The sequence below is a fragment of the Nerophis lumbriciformis genome, linkage group LG24, assembly GCF_033978685.3.
Source record: "Nerophis lumbriciformis linkage group LG24, RoL_Nlum_v2.1, whole genome shotgun sequence".
Taxonomy (NCBI): Eukaryota; Metazoa; Chordata; class Actinopteri; order Syngnathiformes; family Syngnathidae; genus Nerophis; species Nerophis lumbriciformis.
In genome coordinates, this window is record NC_084571.2 from 28,942,501 (window position 1) to 28,965,883 (window position 23,383).

The following is a 23,383-nucleotide window of genomic DNA, read 5'->3' on the forward strand; positions in this document are numbered from 1 at the left end:
TCAATGTATATCAATACAGTCTGCAGGGATACAGTCCGTAAGCACACATGATTGTATTTCTATAAAAAAAAAAAAAAAAAAAATTGCGTTAAACAGTGCTCAATACCGGGGTAGAACTTAACATACGTTAGGTCAAGAAAAAACACAGAGGCTATTTCATCCCTACAAGCCTGTTTCGCAGGTTTCCCTGCTCTTCAGGGGATTTTATTATATTAAATATATCATTATGTATTATATATATATATATATATATATATATATATATATATATATATATATATTTTTTTTTTTTTTTATTTTTTTTTTTTTTTATTTTTTTTTTTTAATTATTATATGATATATATTATAAAATCCCCTGAAGAGCAGTGGAAACCTGTGAAACAGGCTTGTTGGGATGAAATAGCCTCTGTGTTTTTTCTTGACCTAACGTGTGTGTGTGTGTGTATGTATATATATATATATATGTATATATACATATATATATATATATATATAAACTTTTTTTTTTTTTTTTTTAAACCAATGCGGCCCCCAAGTCACAAAGTTTGGGGACCCCTGCTCTAACAGGCTGTTTGTCGCCATGACAGCAGTCGGCCAGAGGGTGGCACTGTAGGGTTGATTAACAGCTCGGGTGTGCTTGGGTTTGCAGTGTGTCAAGACTCCATCAGTTTAGCCACTTAAAAGTGTTTTAAGCATGTTTAACCTGCCAATGTGTTGAATACTAAATAACCCCGCTAACCCGTGACTAACTGCTCGCACGTGGTTTGTCTCTCTGCATGGCCTCGACTCGCTGCAGGGCACGGTGCACGGCGAGCCCCCCAAGCGGGAAGGCACGGACAGCGGCGGGAGCGGCCCCCTGCATGACTACCACGGCGACCTCGGAGGAAAGCCTCAGCAGCAGCAGCAAGCGTACCTGCGCTCCTCCCGCGGCCAGCTGAGAGCGGGCAGTGGGCGGGGCCTGTCCAGGCAAGACACCTTCGACTCGGAGACGCAGGGCAGCCGGGACTCGGCCTACACCGAGGCGGGCGACTCCTGCATGGACATTGAGACCGACCCCTACGAGGAGCCCGAGCCCTACCGGGGAGGAGGCGGCGGGGGCAGCCGCCTGCACCTGGCGCAGCACCACGGGCGCCAGGCCTCCTGGGAGGACGAGGGCGCCGAGCCGGACCAGGAGAACCTGAACCAGCCCCCGGCGCCGAGCCAGGCGCAGGTGCACAGCAGGCGCGCCAAGCTGAGGGAGCGCTACTGCCAGGAACCGGTGGACACGGCGGCCGGCAAGGGGCACAACAAGAACCAGGACGACTGGGGGAGGGACGTCTACATCCGCTGAGGCGAGCAGGAAGCAGGACGACAAATGTTTACATCCACGGACTGCCACACACACACCAGATAAATAATTGGGTTTTACACTGCATGAATGTTCTGATTGTGATCACATGACTCCTCTTCCACTTCCAGTATAGAATGTGAGGGCAGCTTCATGCCTCTGTCCTTAAGTCTTAAACAGGGTCTTCATCACAACAGCCCCGACCTCCCTCGTGTGCAGTGATAGGGTTTCTCCTCGCCTTCCAGTGCTTTTTTTTCACAAGACCACCCGGACCTTAAAAAAGATGGTGAAGTGGCTGAATAACTTTTTCTTTTTTTTTGTCTGTGTGGCTTGAACAAAGACTCCAAAGACGTCCTCTCTAACGCCGTGACACGCTATACACGTTTTCTCCCCTCCCGCTCCCTTTTGCCGCCATTTAAAAACTCCAAATCACAAGTGCCGGAAGGTCTCGCCAAGCCATGTCCACCGCCCGCCATGGTGGGATGTCTTAACTCGTACACTCCTTCTCGTCACCACAGATGCTGCCTGTAGGTCCAACACATCTCGCTTCCTTTTGCTTTTGTTGCACCACCTTTGGTATTTTCTTCACCCCCAAACAGCCCACTACTAACTCTTATTTTATTTTTATTTTTTTTTTGATAGATCCATTTGTGAGTTTGTGAGAGGCCTACCCAGTAGAACTATTTCAGAAGTAGAATTCCCCCCCCCTATACCCTATCTTCTCGTCTTCAGTTGGATAAATATTAAATAATGATCGGTAAATAATGTTATTGTTGCGTTATCGCAATTTGTTTAAAAAATATATATATATATATTGACATAACATGACATACATGTTGGTGCCTGATTGTAGCTACATTTTGCTTTTTTTCTGCCTTTCATTTTTAACCCGTGGATAAATTCGTATTTTAATTAAAAATGTCAGCAGGAAAAAAAATCCACTGTGTCGTTTGGTTGTTGTAATGCACAGGTGTCAAACTCAAGGCCACATCGTTCTATGCGGCCTGTGAAAGCCCGGAAATGTATTGCAAAATGTAATTTAGTTTCTCAGATGTAATACACTTGTTCCACCACTTGTGGCAGTAAAGACAATATCAAACAAGGTAAAGTCATAGGAAGGATTTTTGAGCGCAAAAAATTAAGACTAAAGTTGTGAAGCTGTATTTTATTGACAGTTCATTTAAGAAACATATTTATTTAGTTGCAATGTATTTATTTTAACACTGCATAATTGCATGTACATTTATTTTTCACCAGTTTTTGTGAGTCCCTTATTTTTTGCAGTATATTTCATTTTAAATAAGGTGCGTCAAAAAAGCACATCATCTTTATTACAAAATGTAATTTAGTTTCTCAGATGTAATACACTTTTTCCACCACTTGTGGCAGTAATGACGTTATCAAACAAGGTAAAGTCATAGGAAGGATTTTTGAGCACAAAAAATTAAGACTAAAGTTGTGAAGCTGTATTTTATTGACAGTTCATTTAAGAAACATATGTATTTAGTTGCAATGTATTTATTTTAACACTGCATAATTGCATGTAATATTATTTTTCACAAGTTTTTGTGAGTCCCTTTTTTTTGCAGTATATTTTATTTTAAATGTGCGTCAAAAAAGCACATCATTTTTATTGCTAAATGGAATTTTGTTTCTCAGATGTAATACACTTTTTCCACCACTTGTGGCAGTAATGACAATATCAAACAAGGTAAAGTCATAGGAAGGATTTTTGAGCGCAAAAAATTAAGACTAAAGTTGTGAAGCTGTATTTTATTGACAGTTCATTTAAGAAACGTATTTATTTAGTTGGGATGTATTTATTTTAACACTGCGTAATTGCATGTAAATTTATTTTTCACCAGTTTTTGTTTGTTTTGTTTTTGTTTTCACCCTTTTTTTTGCAGTATATTTAATTTTAAATGTGCGTCAATAAAGCACATCATCTTTATTGCTAAATGTAATTTTGTTTCTCAGATGTAATACACTTTTTCCACCACTTGTGGCAGTAATGACAATATCAAACAAGGTAAAGTCATAGGAAGGATTTTTGAGCGCAAAAAATTAAGACTAAAGTTGTGAAACTGTATTTTATTGACAGTTCATTTAAGAAACATATTTATTTAGTTGGGATGTATTTATTTTAACACTGCGTAATTGCATGTAAATTTATTTTTCACCAGTTTTTGTTTTGTTTTTGTTTTCACCCTTTTTTTTGCAGAATATTTCATTTTAAATGTGCGTCAATAAAGCACGTCATCTTTATTGCAAAATGTAATTTTGCTTCTCAGATGTAATACACTTTTTCCACCACTTGTGGCAGTATTGACAATATCAAACAAGGTAAAGTCATATAAAAGTTTCTTGAATGCAAAAATTAAGACTAAAGTTGTGAAGCTGTATTTTATTGACAGTTCATTTAAGAAACATTTATTTAGTTGGAATGTATTTATTTTAACACTGCTTAATTGCATGTAAATTTATTTTTCACCAGTTTTTGAGTCCCTTTTGTTTGCAGTATATTTAATTCTAAATAATGTGCGTCAATAAAGCACATCGTCTTTATTGCTAAATGGAATTTAGTTTCTCAGATGTAATACACTTTTTCCACCACTTGTGGCAGTAATGACAATATCAAACAAGGTAATGTCATAGGAAGGATTTTTGAGCGCAAAAAATTAAGACTAAAGTTGTGAAGCTGTATTTTATTGACAGTTCATTTAAGAAACGTATTTATTTAGTTGGGATGTATTTATTTTAACACTGCGTAATTGCATGTAAATTTATTTTTCACCAGTTTTTGTTTGTTTTGTTTTTGTTTTCACCCTTTTTTTTGCAGTATATTTAATTTTAAATGTGCGTCAATAAAGCACGTCATCTTTATTGCTAAATGTAATTACTTTTCTCAGATGTAATACACTTTTTCCACCACTTGTGGCAGTAATGACAATATCAAACAAGGTAAAGTCATATAAAAGCTTCTTGAGCGCAAAAATTATGACTAAAGTTGTGAAGCTGTATTTTATTGACAGTTCATTTAAGAAACATATTTAGTTGCGATGTATTTATTTTAACATTGCATAATTGCATGTACATTTATTTTTCACCAGTTTTTGTGAGTCCCTTTTTTTTGCAGTATATTTAATTTTAAATAATGTGCGTCAATAAAGCACATCGTCTTTATTGCTAAATGGAATTTTGTTTCTCAGATGTAATACACTTTTTCCACCACTTGTGGCAGTAATGACAATATCAAACAAGGTAAAGGCATAGGAAGGATTTTTGAGCGCAAAAAATTAAGACTAAAGTTGTGAAGCTGTATTTTATTGACAGTTCATTTAAGAAACATATTTAGTTGGGATGTATTTATTTTAACACTGCATAATTGCATGTACATTTATTTTTCACCAGTTTTTGTGAGTCCCTTTTTTTTTGCAGTATATTTAATTTTAAATAATGTGCGTCAATAAAGCACGTCATCTTTATTGCAAAATGTAATTTTGTTTCTCAGATGTAATACACTTTTTCCACCACTTGTGGCAGTAATGACAATATCAAACAAGGTAAAGTCATATAAAAGCTTCTTGAGCGCAAAAATTATGACTACAGTTGTGAAGCTGTATTTTATTGACAGTTCATTTAAGAAACATTTATTTAGTTGGAAGGTATTTATTTTAACACTGCATAATTGCATGTACATTTATTTTTCGAGTCCCTTTTTTTTCCAGTATATTTTAATTTCTAATCAGCCTGACCTAAGTCTAAATAATAACCTCTGATTAACACATGTTTTTAGATCATTGGACAAGGTTGTAAATTGTAAAATAATCATAAAATATGATAAAATACGATTAAAGTCAAGAGTCAGATTAATAATTCAGTGTTAATATTTGAGTGGGCCCCGGGCCCCTGTGTAGTGGAAGAGTTGAGAACCTCCGTTCTAAACTTTATGTGATCATGAAACAATTTTTGATATAAAAAATAAATGCCTAAATTAGGGGTGTGCTGAATGCCGATACAACCTTTTCACTTCCGATACGATACTGGAGCCTGCATGTTCGTCGATACCAAGATAAAGCCGAACCAATGTCAACCCAAGTCGTAGATACTTTTATTTTGTAGTGTGAAATGTTAGAAAAGGTTTGATCAAGTGAAATTAGTCTGAGAACAATGATAGATATAAACAAAACACTAGTAGTCACAATAATTAAAGTGCTCATCAGTAAGTTGAATGGTGCCGACACGTTTGTTACTGAAAACTTTCTACCTTTGATACTTTGCATGTGTAATTAATACACAACTATAATTATTTTATACTTGTTTATCGACAAAAGTGTTTGACGGACGGACAGGAAACATGTGTCAACCTGATTAAAAGATCCCATTTGGGCACATAAAGACGTCATCTTAGGAGCCCAATGTTCAGACAAGCACCACCGAGGATGTGCACTCAATTATAATTAATTCATTCACAGAACACTGTGTTAATTACTTTTATAGACTACATGGCTAAAAAGTCAAATGGGGTCATAAAGGTTCATTTCAATCTTAAAGTGTCACTAAGCTCCGAACAAAAGCCAAAATGGAAAATTCTGAGGATTCCTGACACACCCAATACTTTTGTATCCGTTTTTATTCAAGTATGTACTGTTGCTTCCTTTCTTCACAATGAAAAGACGTCATCGGAAAGGAACCACACTTCCATATATGGGCATTGCATTTGCGTCACTGGCTGTGTCATAAGCCTCGCACGTTGGGAGACCGGTGTTGCCTTCAAGTACGCCAGGGTCAACTTTGAAGTGATTTCCCCAGAGGCTGGTAAAATGATTTGTATTTGTTTACTCCAACATGGACGGTTTACTGTAAAGTGGTGACAACGGGGGCAAAATAAGATTTCCCACGCTAAAATTATGTTTTCGTAAGTTAATGAAATCATGTCACATACACTTAAGTCTCCCCTGCAACTACTTATTTTATGTTATTTAACACAAAAATGGTCTCAACGATAGCTTATTGACGACACGTGTTACGTCACTGCCACATAGTAATGTTGATATGACAATGAGACTTTATTAATAGACAACAAATGTTTGTTCGAGCGTCGATATCGGTTTTTTTTTGTTATTTAAGGGAGAGTCGCCATCTTGGATGGTGAGTTCAGGGGTGGAGCGCCGGTGTCGGACATTGGAGTCTCAGGGGCGTTCCAGTCTCTGCTGGAATTGGGTAAGTCTGGCTTCCAATTTATAACAAAGGCAGATTTAGTTTCGGAGAGCTGAGTTCACGAAGTCTCACGCTGCTTTTACAAGAGGATTTTATTTTTTTTAAATCAAGAGCGATTTATTGTGTATGAAAGTTCTCATTCATCCAGGGATTTAATCATTCATCACTTTGTTTGTTGTTGTGGACATGGGATTGTTCCTCACTAAGTTGATGACTGTGTTTGGCCACACAGGTAAGAACATTTATTACACAGAGTAAGTCAAATTGTTTTATAGGTTATCAAACAATGTTAGGTTTGCTTAAAAAAATGTCACTATTGTCATGTGTCAGCTGTTTCAAGTCATTCCACTTGATACAAATCTGTTATGTTTTTTAGGACTTTTGGTAAACTTTATGTATGTTAATTAAGCCGTAACAGCTATTTTATAATAATAATAATAATTAAGTATATCTCAGCTGTTAATATACTATGTTTATCCTTTTCTATATTGGATGCATTTTACAGCCAGCACAAGTACCTTTAGAGCAGGGGGACATGCAGGCTACCACAGGAGCTCACAGGCTACCCCGGTAGCTCACAAGCTACCTTGGTGGCTCGCTGGCTACCCCGATGGCTCACAGGCTATCCCGGTGGCGCGCACCTACGTCCGTGCATACTTGCCAACCTTGAGACCTCTAGTTTCGGGAGGTGGGGGGCGGGGGCGGGGGGCGTGGTTAAGAGGGGTGGAGTATATTTACAGCTAGTATTCACCAAGTCAAGTATTTCATATATATATATATATATATATATATATATATATATATATATATATATATATGTGTATATATATATATATATATATAAGAAATACTTGACTTTCAGTGAATTCTAGCTATAAATATATATTTCTTTTATTATATATATATATATATATATATATATATATATATATATATATATATATATATATAAGAAATACTTGACGAAATACTAAGTCAAGTATTTCATATATATATATATATATATATATATATATATATATATATATATATATATATATATATATATATATATATACTGTATATATAAGAAATACTTGACTTTCAGTGAATTCTAGCTATAAATATATATTTATTTTATTATATATATATATATATATATAAAAAATAAATACTTGAATTTCAGTGTTCATTTATTTACACATATACACACACATAACACTCATCTACTCATTGTTGAGTTAAGGGTTGAATTGTCCATCCTTGTTCTATTCTCTGTCACTATTTTTCGAACCATGCTGAACACCCTCTCTGATGCACGCACAAAAGTGCTGTCATCAAATGGACTAGATGGCAGTATTGTCCTGTTTAAGAGTGTCACAACATTGCTGTTTAGGGCAGACGAACTGCTTTACGGTAGACAAAAACGTGACTGCTGTTGTTGTGTGTTGTTGCCGCGCTGGGAGGACGTTAATGAAACTGCCCAACAATAAACCCACATAAGAAACCAAGAACTCGCCCTCCATCATTCTACAGTTATAACGTGATTGGGCAGGTACGCTGTTTATATTGTGGGTTAGCGGACTAAGGTCTGCATGGACCTGAGTCCGCCTGAATTTCGGGAGATTGTCGGGAGAAAATTTGTCCCGGGAGGTTTTCGGGAGAGGCTCTGAATTTCGGGAGTCTCCCGGAAAATCCGGGAGGGTTGACAAGTATGCGCCCGTGGCTCACAAGCTACCTCTGTGCCTCGCCGGTTACGACAGTGGCTCGCAGGCTAACCCAGTAGCTCTCTGGCTACCTCGGTGCCTGGATCACAGGCTACCTGGGTGGTTTGCTGACTACCACGGTGGTTCACAGGCTCCCACTGTAGCTCGCAGGCTACCTCTGTAGCTACGTTGGTGGCTCGCAGGCTACCACGATGGATTGCTGGCTATCCTGGTGGCTCGCACCTACCCCCATGGCTCACAACTTACCTCGGTGGCTCGCAGGTTACAACAGTGGCTTGCAGTCTACCCCGGTGGGTCGCAGGCTACCCCAGTGGTTCTCTGGCTACCTCAGTGCCTGGCTACACCCGTGGATCACAGGCTACCTGGGTGGTTTGCTGACTACCACAATGGTTCACAGGCTACCACTGCGGCTCCCAGGCTATCCCAGTGGCGCGCAGCCCCTTCGGTAGCTACGTTGGTGGCTCGCAGGCTACCACGATGGATTGCCGGCTATCCCGATGGCTCGCAAGCTATCTCGAAAGCTGGTGGCCTACCATGGTGGCTCGCAGGCTACCACGGTGGCTCGCAGGCTACCCCAGTGGCACGCAGCTTCCCCGGTAGCTCACTGGCTACCCGGGTGGTTTGCTAACTACCGCTGTGACTCACAGGCTACGATGGTGGCTTGGAGGCTAACCTGGTGGCTCATGCTCCGCTGACTCTCCGCTACACCGGTGGTTCGCAAGTTACCCCTAGTGGCTCGCAGACTATCGCAGTAACTCGTAGGCTACCACAGTGACTCCCAAACTACTTAGGTGTTCGCAAGTTACCCCTAGTGGCTCGCAGTCTATCGCAGTAGCTTGTGGGCTATCACAGTGACTTGCAAGCTACCACTGTGGTCTCAGGTTAGCCCTAGTGGCTCGCAGACTATCCCCGTTGCTCATAGGCTACCACAGTGACTTGCAAGATACCTCGGTGGTCTCAAGTTACCCCTAGTGGCTCGCAGTCTATCACAGTAGCACGTGGGCTACCACGGTGACTCGCAAGCTACCTCGGTGGTCTCAAGTTACCCCTAGTGGCTCGCAGACTATACCCGTAGCTCATAGGCTACCAAAGTGACATGCAAGCTACCTCGGTGGTCTCAAGTTACCCCTAGTGGCTCGCAGTCTATCGCAGTAGCTCGTGGGCTACCACAGTGACTTGCAAGTTACCCCTAGTGGCTCGCAGACTATCCCCGTAGTTCCTAGGCTACCACAGTGACTCGCAAACTACAAACCCCGTTTCCATGAGTTGGGAAATTGTGTTAGATGTAAATATAAACGGAATACAATGATTTGTAAATCATTTTCAACCCATATTCAATTGAATGCACTACAAAGACAAGATATTTGATGTTCAAACTCATAAACTTTTTTTTTTTTTTGCAAATAATAATTAACTTAGAATTTCATGGCTGCAACACGTGCCAAAGTAGTTGGGAAAGGGCATGTTCACCACTGTGTTACATGGCCTTTCCTTTTAACAACACTCAGTAAACATTTGGGAACTGAGGAGACACATTTTTGAAGCTTGTCAGGTGGAATTCTTTCCCATTCTTGCTTGATGTACAGCTTAAGTTGTTCAACAGTCCGGGGGTCTCCGTTGTGGTATTTTAGGCTTCATAATGCGCCACACATTTTCAATGGGAGACAGGTCTGGACTACAGGCAGGCCAGTCTAGTACCCGCACTCTTTTACTATGAAACCACGTTGATGTAACACGTGGCATGGCATTGTCTTGCTGAAATAAGCAGGGGCGTCCATGGTAACGTTGCTTGGATGGCAACATATGTTGCTCCAAAACCTGTATGTACCTTTCAGCATTAATGGCACCTTTACAGATATGTAAGTTACCCATGTCTTGGGCACTAATACACCCCCATACCATCACAGATGCTGGCTTTTCAACTTTGCGCCTATAACAATCCGGATGGTTCTTTTCCTCTTTGGTCCGGAGGACACGACGTCCACAGTTTCCAAAAACAATTTGAAATGTGGACTCGTCAGACCACAGAACACTTTTCCACTTTGTATCAGTCCATCTTAGATGAGCTCAGGCCCAGGGAAGCCGACGGCGTTTCTGGGTGTTGTTGATAAACGGTTTTCGCCTTGCATAGGAGAGTTTTAACTTGCACTTACGGATGTAGCGACCAACTGTAGTTACTGACAGTGGGTTTCTGAGGTGTTCCTGAGCCCATGTGGTGATATCCTTTACACACTGATGTCGCTTGTTGATGCAGTGCAGCCTGAGGGATCGAAGGTCACGGGCTTAGCTGCTTACGTACAGTGATTTCTCCAGATTCTCTGAACCCTTTGATGATATCACGGACCGTAGATGGTGAAATCCCTAAATTCCTTGCAATAGCTGGTTGAGAAAGGTTTTTCTTAAACTGTTCAACAATTTGGCTTTATTTGATGTCCAAACTCTCTCTCCAAGAGCACAAAGTCATCATCGTGGGTTTGGACAACGCGGGCAAGACGACCATCCTCTACCAGTTGTACGTCTCCTCGCTTCAACCGCCACCACCTTTTTGCCCGACGTCCCAAACTCATCCTACTCTGTCCTCCTTCCAGTCTGACCAAGGAAGCCGTCCACACGTCGCCGACCGTGGGCAGCAACGTGGAGCAGCTGGTGGTGAGAAACACCCACTTTCTGGTGTGGGACATCGGAGGCCAGTCCAACCTTCGCAGCAGCTGGTACGCCTACTACTGCAACACCGAGGTCAGCATTACATTTATTGACCACTTGGTCTAGACCACATGTGTCAAACTCAAGGCCCAGGGCCCACGTCTGGCCCGCCACCTCATTTTACGTGGCCTGGAATAAAAAAAAAAAAATAAAGTCATATATTTTAAACTTCATCTAATATTGCAACAAATATTATATTATCACACATTCCAAACATCAAAATAAGTACTTAAATATCTGCTTGAGTCATGATTTTGAAGCAACTTATCCATCAAATTGTACAACGTAAAAATATGTTGCGGTAAAAAACTGGTAGCTCAGTTGCTAGAATTTTACCGTAAAACCACAAAACAAAACAAATTACTGCCAGTGTCAGGTTCAAACACTGATGACATCTATTAAAACAGACGATAAGCAAGGAATCATGCAGAGACATAGTTACATTTTGCTCAATTGAGGAGACACGTTATTTGGGCTGTAGTCTAGTTACAGATCCAAACTACGTTCTAAAAGTCCAGCTCGCGTGCTTCCTCTATTTATTTGGAAGGTCCCTGTTACATCACTGAAGCTGTCGCTGAGGGAAGAAGGTAATCTCGACAGCTCCAGTTAGACACAATATATGATTATACAAAAATGCAAATGTGTTGACGCTGGTGCTATCGCCCCGTCTCTGCTTTGTCTGCGTCCCGGTACCCGATGTTCGGCCTTGGCAGTCAGTCAGTTCCTGTACACAAACACTGATACCAGACTGGCTTGCAAGCTTTTGGATTGCCAGCTTTGCACAGACAAAGAAAAATACAATTTCAGCACAATTGATAATAACTATAGCAACAGTCCTGAAGCAAAAGAATTGTGTGATAATATATACATAATTATTCTAACAGCCAGCACTTGTAAAAGTGATAATATATGAATGTGCCTATGCATCTGATTATTATATATGTATATATTTTACATACACTGTAAAAAAAAATCTGTAGAATTTGCAGTAAAAAAAACTGGCAACTCAGTCACCAGAATTTTACTTTTAAATATACAATTTTTTTTTTTTGACAACATATTACTGTAAATGGAAAAACAGCACTGCTACTTTTTTATTCTAACAATTGAGTTTTTTTACTGTAAAAAAAAATGGGATACCGTTTTTCCATTTACAGTAATACACTGTAAGAACAACAACCGTAGATTTTACTGTAAAACAATAGTACTGTTTTCCCATTTACATTTGCAGTATACATTGTAAAAAACATGGTACGGTACATTTTATGGCAAAAAATTCAGTAGCTAAACTTTTTAAATCTACATATTTCTCTTACAGTGTACGTAAAAATATATAACAATAAATAATTGTGTAATGAAGCAATTTCAAATGTATATATTATTCACTGTTACATGTGGCCCTCTGAGGGCAGCCATAACTGCGATGTGGCCCCCCAATGATAACGAGTTTGACACCCCTGGTCTAGACTAGTGTTTCCCAATCCCACTCAGCCAAGGCACATATTTGACATTCAAAAAAATCTACTTAGACAGGATATTTATGTGTCTTTACTACAGTGGTGCCACTGTAGTAAAGGGGGTGTCAAACTCATTTTAGATGGGGGGGCCACATGGAGAAAAATCTACTCCCAAGTGGGCCGGACTGGTAAAATCACGGCACGATAACTTAAAAATAAAGCCAACTTCAGATTGTTTTCTTCGTTTAAAAATAGAACAAGCACATTCTGAAAATGTACAAATTATAATGTTGTTGGGTTTTTTTTTTACACTTACATGTTGCGGTTAATAAGTATTCTACCTTTGTTTTTATTTATATTTTCTGAATAAATTATGTGATAATGTTCATCAGTCAACTCATTGGTGTTAATTTTCAGTCTATCAAGATAAAAAAATAATATCAAAATCAAATTACAGGATGTTATTTATGTACTTTGCTCATTTTCCTCACCATGTTTGTTTTTTGTTTTTTTACATATGTAGCATCATCTACAAAGAAACAAATAATTGCTATTGCGACATCTAGTGGACACATTTAGAACAGCACACAATAGCACACAAGCTAGACACACGTAATAAGTGTCCTTAATTAAACAATATTGCGGCCTAAAATAGCAAATTTGTCAGTATAAACAAGTAGCAGCTACACAATAGCACTAAAGCTAGACACACGTAATACGTGTCCTTAATTGAATAATATTGCGGCCTAAAACAGCACATTTTTCAATGCAAACAAGTGGCAGCTACACAACAGCTAAGCACACAATAGCACTCAATGTTAGCTTAGCTGTCAGGTTTTACTCTATCTCTACCAAGGAGGGAGAAAAAAAATGTTTTAACTGAAGAAAATAGTCATATTGACTAGTGACGTCAATTATGGAGTGCCAAATGGGGAAAACATTTAATAAATAAATAAATAAATACTAAAAATTTAATTTACTTAATGTAAAATATTTAATTATTTGATTCTTGATTTCATGACTTAGTGATTTATTTATTTATTTTTAATCATAGTCTACATTAACTGAATGAGTGAATAATTGAATATAATTTTACACTGTATTTAATTCCAATTATAAACAATTCATAAGAAATATAAGTTAATTTTTATTTTATTTTGTCCAATAATCAATAAAAATGTTATTTATACTTTCTGAATAAATTATGTGATAAGGTTCATCAGTCAACTCATTGGTGTTAATGTTCAGTCTATCAAGATAAAAAAAATAATATCAAAATCAAATTACAAGATGTTATTTATGTAGTTTGCTCATTGTCCACACCATGTGGTTTATTTTTTTTTACATATGTAGCATCATCTACAAAGATACAAATAATTGCTATTGTGACATCTAGTGGACACATTTAGAACAGCGGTTTCTTTCATTAAAAAATTTCGGCTCATTTTTATACTTATCAAACTCATCCCGCGGGCCGGATAAAACCTGTTCATGGGCCGTATGTTTGACACCCCTGCTCTAGAGGACACACAGTCGGCGTCTTATTATCAGCTGGTGATAAAGTGTGCTGTTTAAGACGTTTACATAAGAAGTGACGTTTCATCCAACCTTGTCGTGTCATGGCAGCTGATAAGGAGCGTGCTAATGTGCGCTGACAACTGCTTGTTTGCAAAATGCTGATTCCACAACACGTTTGCAGATCGTCATCCTGGTGGTGGACAGCACCGACCGCGCGCGACTCACCCTCACCAAAGACGAGCTGCACCGAATGCTCGCCCATGAGGTACGGGGAGAGGTCGCCTTTATTTATTTTTTGGAAGGCTTTGCATTGCCAGCTACATGTTGTTAAGTGTCTAAGTTCAAATGTCGGGTTCAGCAAGGGTCAAAGGTCATACAAGTGTGTTTGTTTGTTTTTGTCAGCACTTCCTAATCAGTAATTAATATTAACTTAGCTGCCAGTTTTTACTCTGTCTCGACCAAGGAGGGGGAAAAAACATCAAAGAAAATAGTTGTATTAGCTAGGGTGTCAATTACGGAGGGCTAAATAAGAAAATGTTTTATACATTTATTCATTTAATTTATTTCAGGCGATGACATAAAAAAAAAAAGTACAACGTAGACAACACATAATAATATTAATTAATATAATGCAAAAGGTAATGCACAGTATTTAATAAATAATAATAAATAAATCATTAAATAATCATTTAAATGTGTCTTTATTTAATTTAATTTGAATACATACATCTTAATAAACGTGTCCTTAATCTATTTATTTGAAAAAATACTTCAGAATTGAATAAATTATTGATTTAATTGTTTCATGATTAAATGACTTTAATGATTTATTTAAATTTTAAATTTTAAATTGTAAGAAAGTTGTTTTTTTTTATTTCAGGCAATGAAATAAAAAAACAAGTACAAGGTAGACAACACATAATAATACTAATTAATATAATGCAAAAGATAATGTACAGTATGTAAGAATGATGATCCAATTTTGCCTGAAAGGGAGTGAGAAGAAAATGCATTTAATTAATAAATAAATCATTAAATAATCACTTAAATGTGTCTTTATTTAATTTAAATTGAATACATACATGTCTTAATAAACGTGTCTTTAATCTATTTATTTGAAAAAATACTTCAGAATTTAATGAATTATTGATTTCATTATTTCCCGATTCAATGACTTTTTAATGATTTATTTACATTTTAAATTGTAATAAAGTTTAAATTTTTTTATTTCAGGCAACGAAATAAAAAAAAAAGTACAAGGTAGACATCACATAATAATATTAATTAATATAATGCAAAAGGTAATGTACAGTATGTAAGCATGAGGATCCAATTTTGCCTGAAAGGGAGTGAGAAGAAAACATATTTAATAAATAACTAATTAAATAATTACTTAAATGTGTCTTTATTTAATTTAAATTGAGTACATAAATGTCTTAATAAACGTGTCTTCAAAATATTTATTCGAAAAAATACTTCAGAATTTAATGAATTATTGATTTCATTATTTCAGGATTTAATGACTTTTTAATGATGTATTTACATTTTAAATTGTAATAAAGTTTTAAAAAATTTATTTCAGGCAATGAAACAAAAAAAAAGTACAAGGTAGACAACACATAATAATATTAATTAATATAATGCAAAAGGTAATGTAAGCATGATGATCCAATTTTGCCTGAAAGGGAGTGAGAAGAAAACGTATTTAATAAATAAATAAATCATTAAATAATCATTTAAATGTGTGTTTATTTAATTTAAATTAAATACATACATGTCTTAATAAACGTGTCTTTAATCTATTTATTTGAAAAAATACTTCAGAATTTAATGATTTATTGATTTCATTATTTCATGATTCAATGACTTTTTAATGATTTATTTTACATTTTTTACATAGTAGAATACAATATTATAATGCAACCAATAATTAATTTAACGAGTAAATAATTGTAGTCGTCTACAACCAGGCTATTCCAGTTGAAAACACCCATTCTATATATTTATGTTAAGGCTGCTTTATTATTTTCAATCCCGTGTGCCGAACAGGACCTTCAAAACGCCGCCGTTCTGGTCCTGGCCAACAAACAGGACGTGAAAGGCTCCATGACGGCGGCCGAGATCTCACGCTGCCTCACGCTGGACGCCATCACCACGCACACCTGGCATGTCCAAGCCTGCTGCGGGCTGACCGGGGAAGGGTCAGTCGCATAACTCTATCTTCAAAATGATCTTTTACAGCCTCCAAGCTCACACTCTTGTCTGTCTTTCAGCCTCACTGCCTGTCTGGACTGGATGAGGTTAAAGGTCGTGGCAAGCTGAAAATCCCCTCAAAGTGGGAGTTCAAAGGTTACCATGTCAGGATTCCTTAACAGCACAGCACTGGAACACACGCTACCTCAGCAGTCCCCCATACTCATTAAAAGCTCCCCTTTTATTAAGGATGTCCCGATCCAATACAGATAGCAAGTATCGGAGGATATCAGCGTGCATCTAAAATATCCCACCTGCATCTAAATGTCATCCAGTATGCACAAGGGTTGGTCTTTGGTAGGCTATAGGCTACGAGGAGCGAGCAGCTACACAACAGCTAAGCACACAATAGCACTCAAGCTAGACACACATAATAAGTGTCCTTAATTGAACAATATTGCGGCCTAAAACAGCAAATTTCTCAATACAAGCAAGTGGCAGCTACACAACAGCTAAGCACACAACAGCACACAAGCTAGACACACATAGGTGTCCTTAATTAAACAATATTGCGGCCTAACACAGCAAATTTGTCAGTATAAACAAGTAGCAGCTACACAACAGCTAAGCACACAATAGCACTCAAGCGAGACACACGTAATAAGTGTCCTTAATTTAATAATATTGCGGCCTAAACCAGCACATTTCTTAATGCAAACAAGTGGCAGCTACACAACAGTTAAGCACACAATAGCACTCAATGTTAGCTTAGCTGTCAGGTTTTACTCTATCTCTACCAAGGAGGGAGAAAAAATGTATTAACTGAAGAAAATATGCCGTCAAATGGGGAAAACATTTAATAAATACATAATGAAATAATAAAAATTGAATTTACTTAATGTAAAATATTAAATTATTAAATTATTGATTTCATGACTTAATGGTTTATTTATTGATTTTTAATCATAGTGTGGTACACTATAATATTGAAATAATTAACTGAATGAGTGAATAATTGAATGTAATTTTACAATGTATTTAATTCCAATTATAAACAATTCCAAAGAAATGTAAGTTAATTTTATTTTATTTTGTCCATTGTCAATAAAAATGTTTGCAATTTATTTATTTTTCTGTGAGGATATCATGAAAATGGGCGCCTTGTAATTTTACATTAAGTAAATGAATGACACATTTGATAACCCATTCATGCATTTATTTTCAACAATAATTGAATAGCAGTTATTTAAATATGTATTTATTTATTTTATTTTGTCCAATTTGGCCCTCCAAAGTCCATCGATCAAAATGTTTGCATTTTATTTATTTTTCTGTGATTAACTCATGGAAATGGGCACCTTGTAATTTAACATTAGGTAAATTAACGACACATTTAATTACCGTACACATTTATACATTTAATTCCAATCATAACTAAATAATGACAAGTGTTATTACTTAAATATGTATTTATTTATTTTTCATATTTTGTCCAATTTGGCCCTCCGTGGTCAATGGATTAACATTTTTGCAACTTATTGTTCTGCGATCAACTCATGGAAATTAGCGCCTTGTAATTATACATTAGGTAAATCTATGACACATTTAATAACACATTCATACATTTCATTCCAATTATCAGTAAATACTGACAAATGTAATTATTGAAATAGGTATTTAATTTATTTTGTCTAATTAGTTCATCCATCACAATTGTTATTGTTATTGAGTCCTGCAATGAATAAATCGCACTTCATTGCGTTTTGGTTGAATTACAATTCATGTATTTTTTTGTAATTAAATAAAAATAATTTAATTAACGGCTTGTAAATTTATATATTTAATAATTTAAGTAATTGAATGACACATTTAACTAGATGAGCAATTCCTGAAGGAATTGTGTGTGAATGCTCCAATGCTGAGGTTGAACTTCAAAATGACTAATTGTTGAAGTAGAGCACACAATTCCTGAACAGGCTGAATATTTTGAAGTTGGAACGGTTTGAATCGGATAAAAAATGTGGGAGTAGTTGAACTTTGAAAAATGTCCCATTCTTTTCAATGGGAATTTCATGGAAATTTGGGGAAAAAGCGGGAATTTTTTGGAAAATGCTAAATATTTTTTTAATGTTGTGAATGAGTTGAAATGGTTGGTGTTGGCATTTTTCAAATCGGTCGAGAAATGTTGAAGTGGTAACATTTTTAATTGAGAAATGGTATTACGGCATTCCTGGAATTTCGGGAAAACCGGGAATTTTTACAGTTTGAAAAACAACTTCGTTTTTTTTTTGTCCTGATTAAGAGGAATGATTGATGACGGTTGAAAAATGTGGAAGGAGTAGTCAACAGAAAAAAGGGTTTGGAAAAAACGGGAATTCTGGGAAATTCCTGGAATTTTTTTGAACTTGGAAAAATGATAGTTTGAATTTCCAGGATGAGTGGAATGTGTTGAAAAGATTGAAAAATGTGAAAATGGCCAATTCATTTTGAATGGGAAAAATGTCCCGGAAAACCTGGAAATCTGGGAATTTTTGCTAATTTGTGGACTGTTAAAAAACTTCTTTTTCTTACTGCTCTTGTTCTCGGAAAAGTTTTTTTGTGTGTAAATAATGTATGTATATACTTGCTATATTTGTATTTTGTATTGTGATTGAATGTCCCACAAGTGCCCTTAAAAATAGCCTTGTTATGAATAAATGATGCAAAAATAACGATCTGGTTCTGAGCCTTCATTTCACAGTTTGAAAATCACCATCAGGTAGAGGATGGCGGTCAACATGTCAATGCAGTCCATGGCCACGTTTCGGACGCACAGTATGATATAGAGCAGCAGCGCCATCTTGAAGCAGTAGAGGAACTTCCTCGTGGCCCTCTCTAGGAGCCATCGCGCCGCACGCCCGCATTCCGTCAAGACGGCGCTGGCGGCCTGCGCCAAGCATCCGGCGTCCGTGCCCGCTTGTGCCAAGGCGAGCGCTTTGCCGTGCGATTTGGTGAAAAGGCTTGGAGCGCGGGAGAGCGTCAGAGACATCCTCCTGGCGTGCACGCAGCACAGCGCCGAGCTCATCCTGTGCAGGTGTGTCCAGCACGGACTAGGGTGGGCGTACGCCGCAGACCCGCTGGAGCAGCTTCCGCTGACCTGGTACAACAAGACGTGCTTGGTGGGTTTCCCCGCATAGGGAGGAGGGCCGACAGTGAACATCAGGCTGCTTTTTGCAGCCGTGGACAACCAGGAACCCACACTACTCATGATGCACGTTCCCACCATTTCTTCTCAGTTCGGGTGAACGCTCGCACGCTTACATAAGGTGATGTCATCATGACGCCACCTGTCAGCTCCTCTGAGATAGAGGACAGCTAATTAGCTCAGCGCTAATTGTGAGGTCATTGGCTGGAAAGTTACCACGTGGGGTTTGTGAGGACCGTCCCATGATGCACCCTGTTGTCTGAGGTCATCCTTTTTGATTGATTGATTGAAACTTGTATTAGTAGATTTTACAGTACATATTCCGTACAATTGACCACTAAATGGTAACAACCGAATACGTTTTTCAAGTTGTTTAAGTCGGTGTCCACGTTAATCAATTCATGGTAATCCAATTCTTCTTCTGCGATTATTGGCACCGTTCAAGGGCAAGGAACCATGTTTGGGAACCGGGGGTGGAAACAGAACAATGGGATCGGTCCCGGCCAAACAGTTTGGTCACAAACATTTACTTTGTGTGGACTAACCTCAATCTACAGTCAACACACCTGACACTGATGAAAGCCTTCTTAAGCCAGCGTGTTCTGCGTTCCAGTGCCAGAACGTAGCTACTTGTACCTGTACAGTAAGCCTCACACGTCTCCAGCTTTCTGTTAGAATAATTATGTATACATTATCACACAATTCTTATGTTTAAGGGCCGTTGCTATAGTTATTATCAATTGTGCTGAAATTGTATTTTTCTTTGTCTGTGCAAAGCTGGCAATCCAAAAGATTGCAAGCCAGTCTGGTATCAGTGTTTGTTTCCAGAATCGGCCTGCTGACTGCCAAGGCCGAACATCGAGTACCGTGACGCAGACAGAGCAGAGACAAGGCGATATCACGACTGTCAGCACATTTGCATTTTTGTATTTTTGATTGATTGAAACTTTTATTAGTAGATTGCACAGTACAGTACATATTCCGTACAATTGACCACTAAATGGTAACACCCGAATAAGTTTTTCAACTCGTTTAAGTCGGGGTCCTCTTAAATTGATTCATGATACAGATATATACTATCAAATATATACTAACATCATAATACAGTCATCACACAAGATAATCATCAGAGTACATACATTGAATTATTTACATTATTTACATTGTATAATCATATATTGTGTCTAACTGGAGCTGTCGAGATTACCCCCTTCCCTCAGCGACAGCTTCAGTGATGTAACCAGGAACCTCCCAAATAAATAGAGAAAGCACATGGGCTGGACTTTTAGAATGTAGTTTGGATTTGTAACTAAAGTACAGTCCAAAACACGTCTCTCCTCAATTGAGCAAAATGTAACTCTCTCTGCATGATTCCTTGCTTCTCGTCTGTTTAATAAATGTCATCAGTGTTTGAACCTGACACTTTCCTTGCCTATGTGCTTCCTTGCTCTTTGTGTTTCCCCTCCTTTCTGCTCATCGTGTCTTGCCCTGTGTCGTCATCCAGCATCTCCGCGTCATTCCCTGGTTTCGAGCTGTGTGTCTCGTCCCCCCGGATCCCCTCTGGACTCCCTGCTGCCTTCCCGGATCTCGACCTTTAAAATGTGTCCCTCCTTTTGTTCCATCTATCACAATTGTTATTGTTATTGAGTCCTGCAATGAATAAATGGTTTAATTACAATTCATGTATTTTTCTGTAATTAAATCAAAACAATTTAATTAACACTTTGTGAATTTTACATATTTTAATTTTATATATTTGATAATTTAAGTAATTGAATGACACATTTAACTAGATAAGCAATTGCGTGTGAATGCTGATGTTGATGAAAGCTCCCATGCCTTCTTAAGCCAGCGTGTCCTGCGTTCCAGTGCCAGAACGTAGCTACCTGTACCTGTACAGTAAGCCTCACACGTCTCCAGCTTTCCTTGCCTATGTGCTCCCTTGCTCTTTGTGTTTCCCCTCCTTTGTGCTCATCGTGTCTTGCACTGTGTCGTCATCCAGCAGCTCCGCGTCATTCCCTGGTTTCGAGCTGTGTGTCTCGTCTCCCCCGGAACCCCTGTGAGTATCTGTGATTTCTCTGCGAGACCGGTATGGCTACGGTGCAACACTTCCTGCTTTTAGTAAATTGCAACTTGTGATTGGATACTCACTTTGGAGTGACAAGTGAGTATCCAATCACAGTCTCGTTAACATGAGGCTACCTAGATAGGCTACTGTCAACAACTCGTGATCTGATTGGCTATTGCAATTATCTATCAACTGTATGTGCCCATTCACTTACAGTGCACAGATGCCCGCATTGTTGATTCTGAAGGCCCCGGGCAGATTTCATACAGCATGGCAACATAAGTTAGCTGAATTCTGATTGGATACAAACTCTAACCTAAAAACAACAGCCCTGGAAGGAGCATAATATGACATGAAGAGAATATAAATATTTTTAGATATTTAGGGAAAGTAAATTAAAAATGACATTTATTTTTAATTATGATTTCTGGTTATGTTAAGCCAGCAGAGAAGGCCTTGCTGGCCCTGACGGCACACCACTGATTTCAACAAACCAAAAATAAAAACTTATAAGACTGACAGTATTGCAGTAAATCTCACATTGTTCACTTTCTTTAAATGTAAAAATGTGTTGTTTATACTTGCTCGCCCCCCGGTATAAACTATTTGCTTGCCAAACAGATTTGCTATTGCGACACCCAGTGGACACATTTAGAACAGCGGTTTCTTTAATTTAAAAATGCAGCTAAATTTTACACTTTGCAAACTCATCTCGCGGGTCGGATTGAACCTGTTTGCGGGCATCGCATACTTTATTTAGACGCCCTGGCTTTTTCTACGGTGTTGTGTCTGCATGCCCAATTCAAGTAAAACTTGCTTCCAGGTGAACTTGCTGTAAACCCCGCACCATAATTGCCAACCTTGAGACCTCTGAATTCGGGAGATTGGGGGGGGGACCCTTATTGCTTTCGTATGTCTCACTGGTCTTGGTTTTTCAAGACTCCCGAATTTCAATGCCCCTCCCGAAAATCTCCCGTGGCAACCATTCTCCCGAATTTCTCCCAATTTCCACCCGGACAACAATATTGGGGGCGTGCCTTAAAGGCACTGCCTTTAGCGTCCTCTACAACCTGTCGTCACGTCCGCTTTTCCTCCATACAAACAGCGTGCCGGCCCAGTCACATAATATATGCGGCTTTTTCACACACACACAAGTGAATTCAAGGCAAACTTGGTCAACAGCCATACAGGTCACACTGAGGGTGGCCGTTTAAACAACTTTAACACTGTTACAAATATGCGCCACACTGTGAACCCACACCAAACAAGAATGACAAACACATTTCGGGAGAACATCCGCACCGTAACACAACATAAACACAACAGGACAAATACCCAGAACCCCTTGCAGCACTAACTCTTCCGGGACACTACAATATACACCCCCGCTACCACCAAACCCCGCCCCCCCAAGGTTGGCAAGTATGGGGGGGGGGGTGTATATTTTCAAGTATTTCTTATATATATATATATATAATCCGTTCATGAATGAGTATATCTGTTCGGCCACCGTGTTCAATGGAGAGTCTGATCTACAAAATGTGCAGGCAGCATACCCCTTCCCCTTCCAGCTGTCCTGGATGAACTGAAATTATTTTTTCCAATCATTTTGGAACTTGCAAGCGTGCTTCTTCTTCTTACTCGTCGTCGCCACGTCTCTTCTTCGTTCTTCTGCTTCGTCTCTGTTATGTTTTTGGACATTACTACTTGCCGTCGTTTTGAAGCAATGCATGATGGGAATCCGGATGTTGTGTGTCAGTGTGTTAACGTGCCGGCTGGAATAAACACACGCTGAGAAATAGCTCTGTGCCTGCCTACTTTATGGGTTATAGATAAACCTATGGATAACGGAGACATATATAATAGTCTCCTTTCCAGGTGAGAGAGGACGCTAAAGGCAGTGCCTTAAAGGCACGCCCCCAATATTGTCTTCCGGGTGGAAATCGGGAGAAATTCGTGAGAATGGTTGCCCCGGGAGACTTTTGGAAGGGGCACTGAAATTCGGGA

General features: G+C 38.4%; 2 protein-coding genes across 4 annotated transcripts in view; both read left to right on the plus strand.

Moving 5' to 3' along the window:
• The window catches only part of cacnb1 (calcium channel, voltage-dependent, beta 1 subunit), a 125,090-nt gene extending 121,623 nt beyond the window's left edge, over nucleotides 1–3,467 (plus strand). For 2 of the 3 annotated variants that reach the window (XM_061981917.2, XM_061981914.2), the window contains one exon: nucleotides 797–3,467. In XM_061981917.2, coding sequence (XP_061837901.2) covers nucleotides 797–1,330 — 534 coding nt within the window. In that variant the 3' untranslated portion in view covers nucleotides 1,331–3,467. The remainder of the gene's footprint in view (nucleotides 1–796) is intronic. The other variant, XM_061981916.2, reaches the window with a different exon arrangement.
• A 3,142-nt stretch (nucleotides 3,468–6,609) lies between these two features.
• Nucleotides 6,610–18,811, plus strand: arl5c (ADP-ribosylation factor-like 5C). Its single transcript, XM_061982230.2, has 6 exons — nucleotides 6,610–6,779; nucleotides 10,705–10,765; nucleotides 10,842–10,989; nucleotides 14,113–14,196; nucleotides 15,981–16,132; nucleotides 16,205–18,811. The coding sequence occupies exons 1-6, from the start codon at nucleotides 6,734–6,736 to the stop codon at nucleotides 16,251–16,253; spliced, it is 540 nt and encodes a 179-aa protein (XP_061838214.1). The 5' UTR covers nucleotides 6,610–6,733; the 3' UTR covers nucleotides 16,254–18,811.
• Nucleotides 18,812–23,383: the final 4,572 nt, after the last annotated feature.

Excerpts from the sequence above, each read along its gene's own strand:
- arl5c (XM_061982230.2), top strand. The coding sequence starts at position 6,734 with ATGGGATTGTTCCTCACTAAGTTGATGACTGTGTTTGGCCACACAG. Across the intron at positions 6,780-10,704 it reads GACTGTGTTTGGCCACACAG|AGCACAAAGTCATCATCGTG; the intron begins GTAAGAACATTT and ends TCTCTCTCCAAG. Across the intron at positions 10,766-10,841 it reads ACGACCATCCTCTACCAGTT|TCTGACCAAGGAAGCCGTCC; the intron begins GTACGTCTCCTC and ends TCCTCCTTCCAG.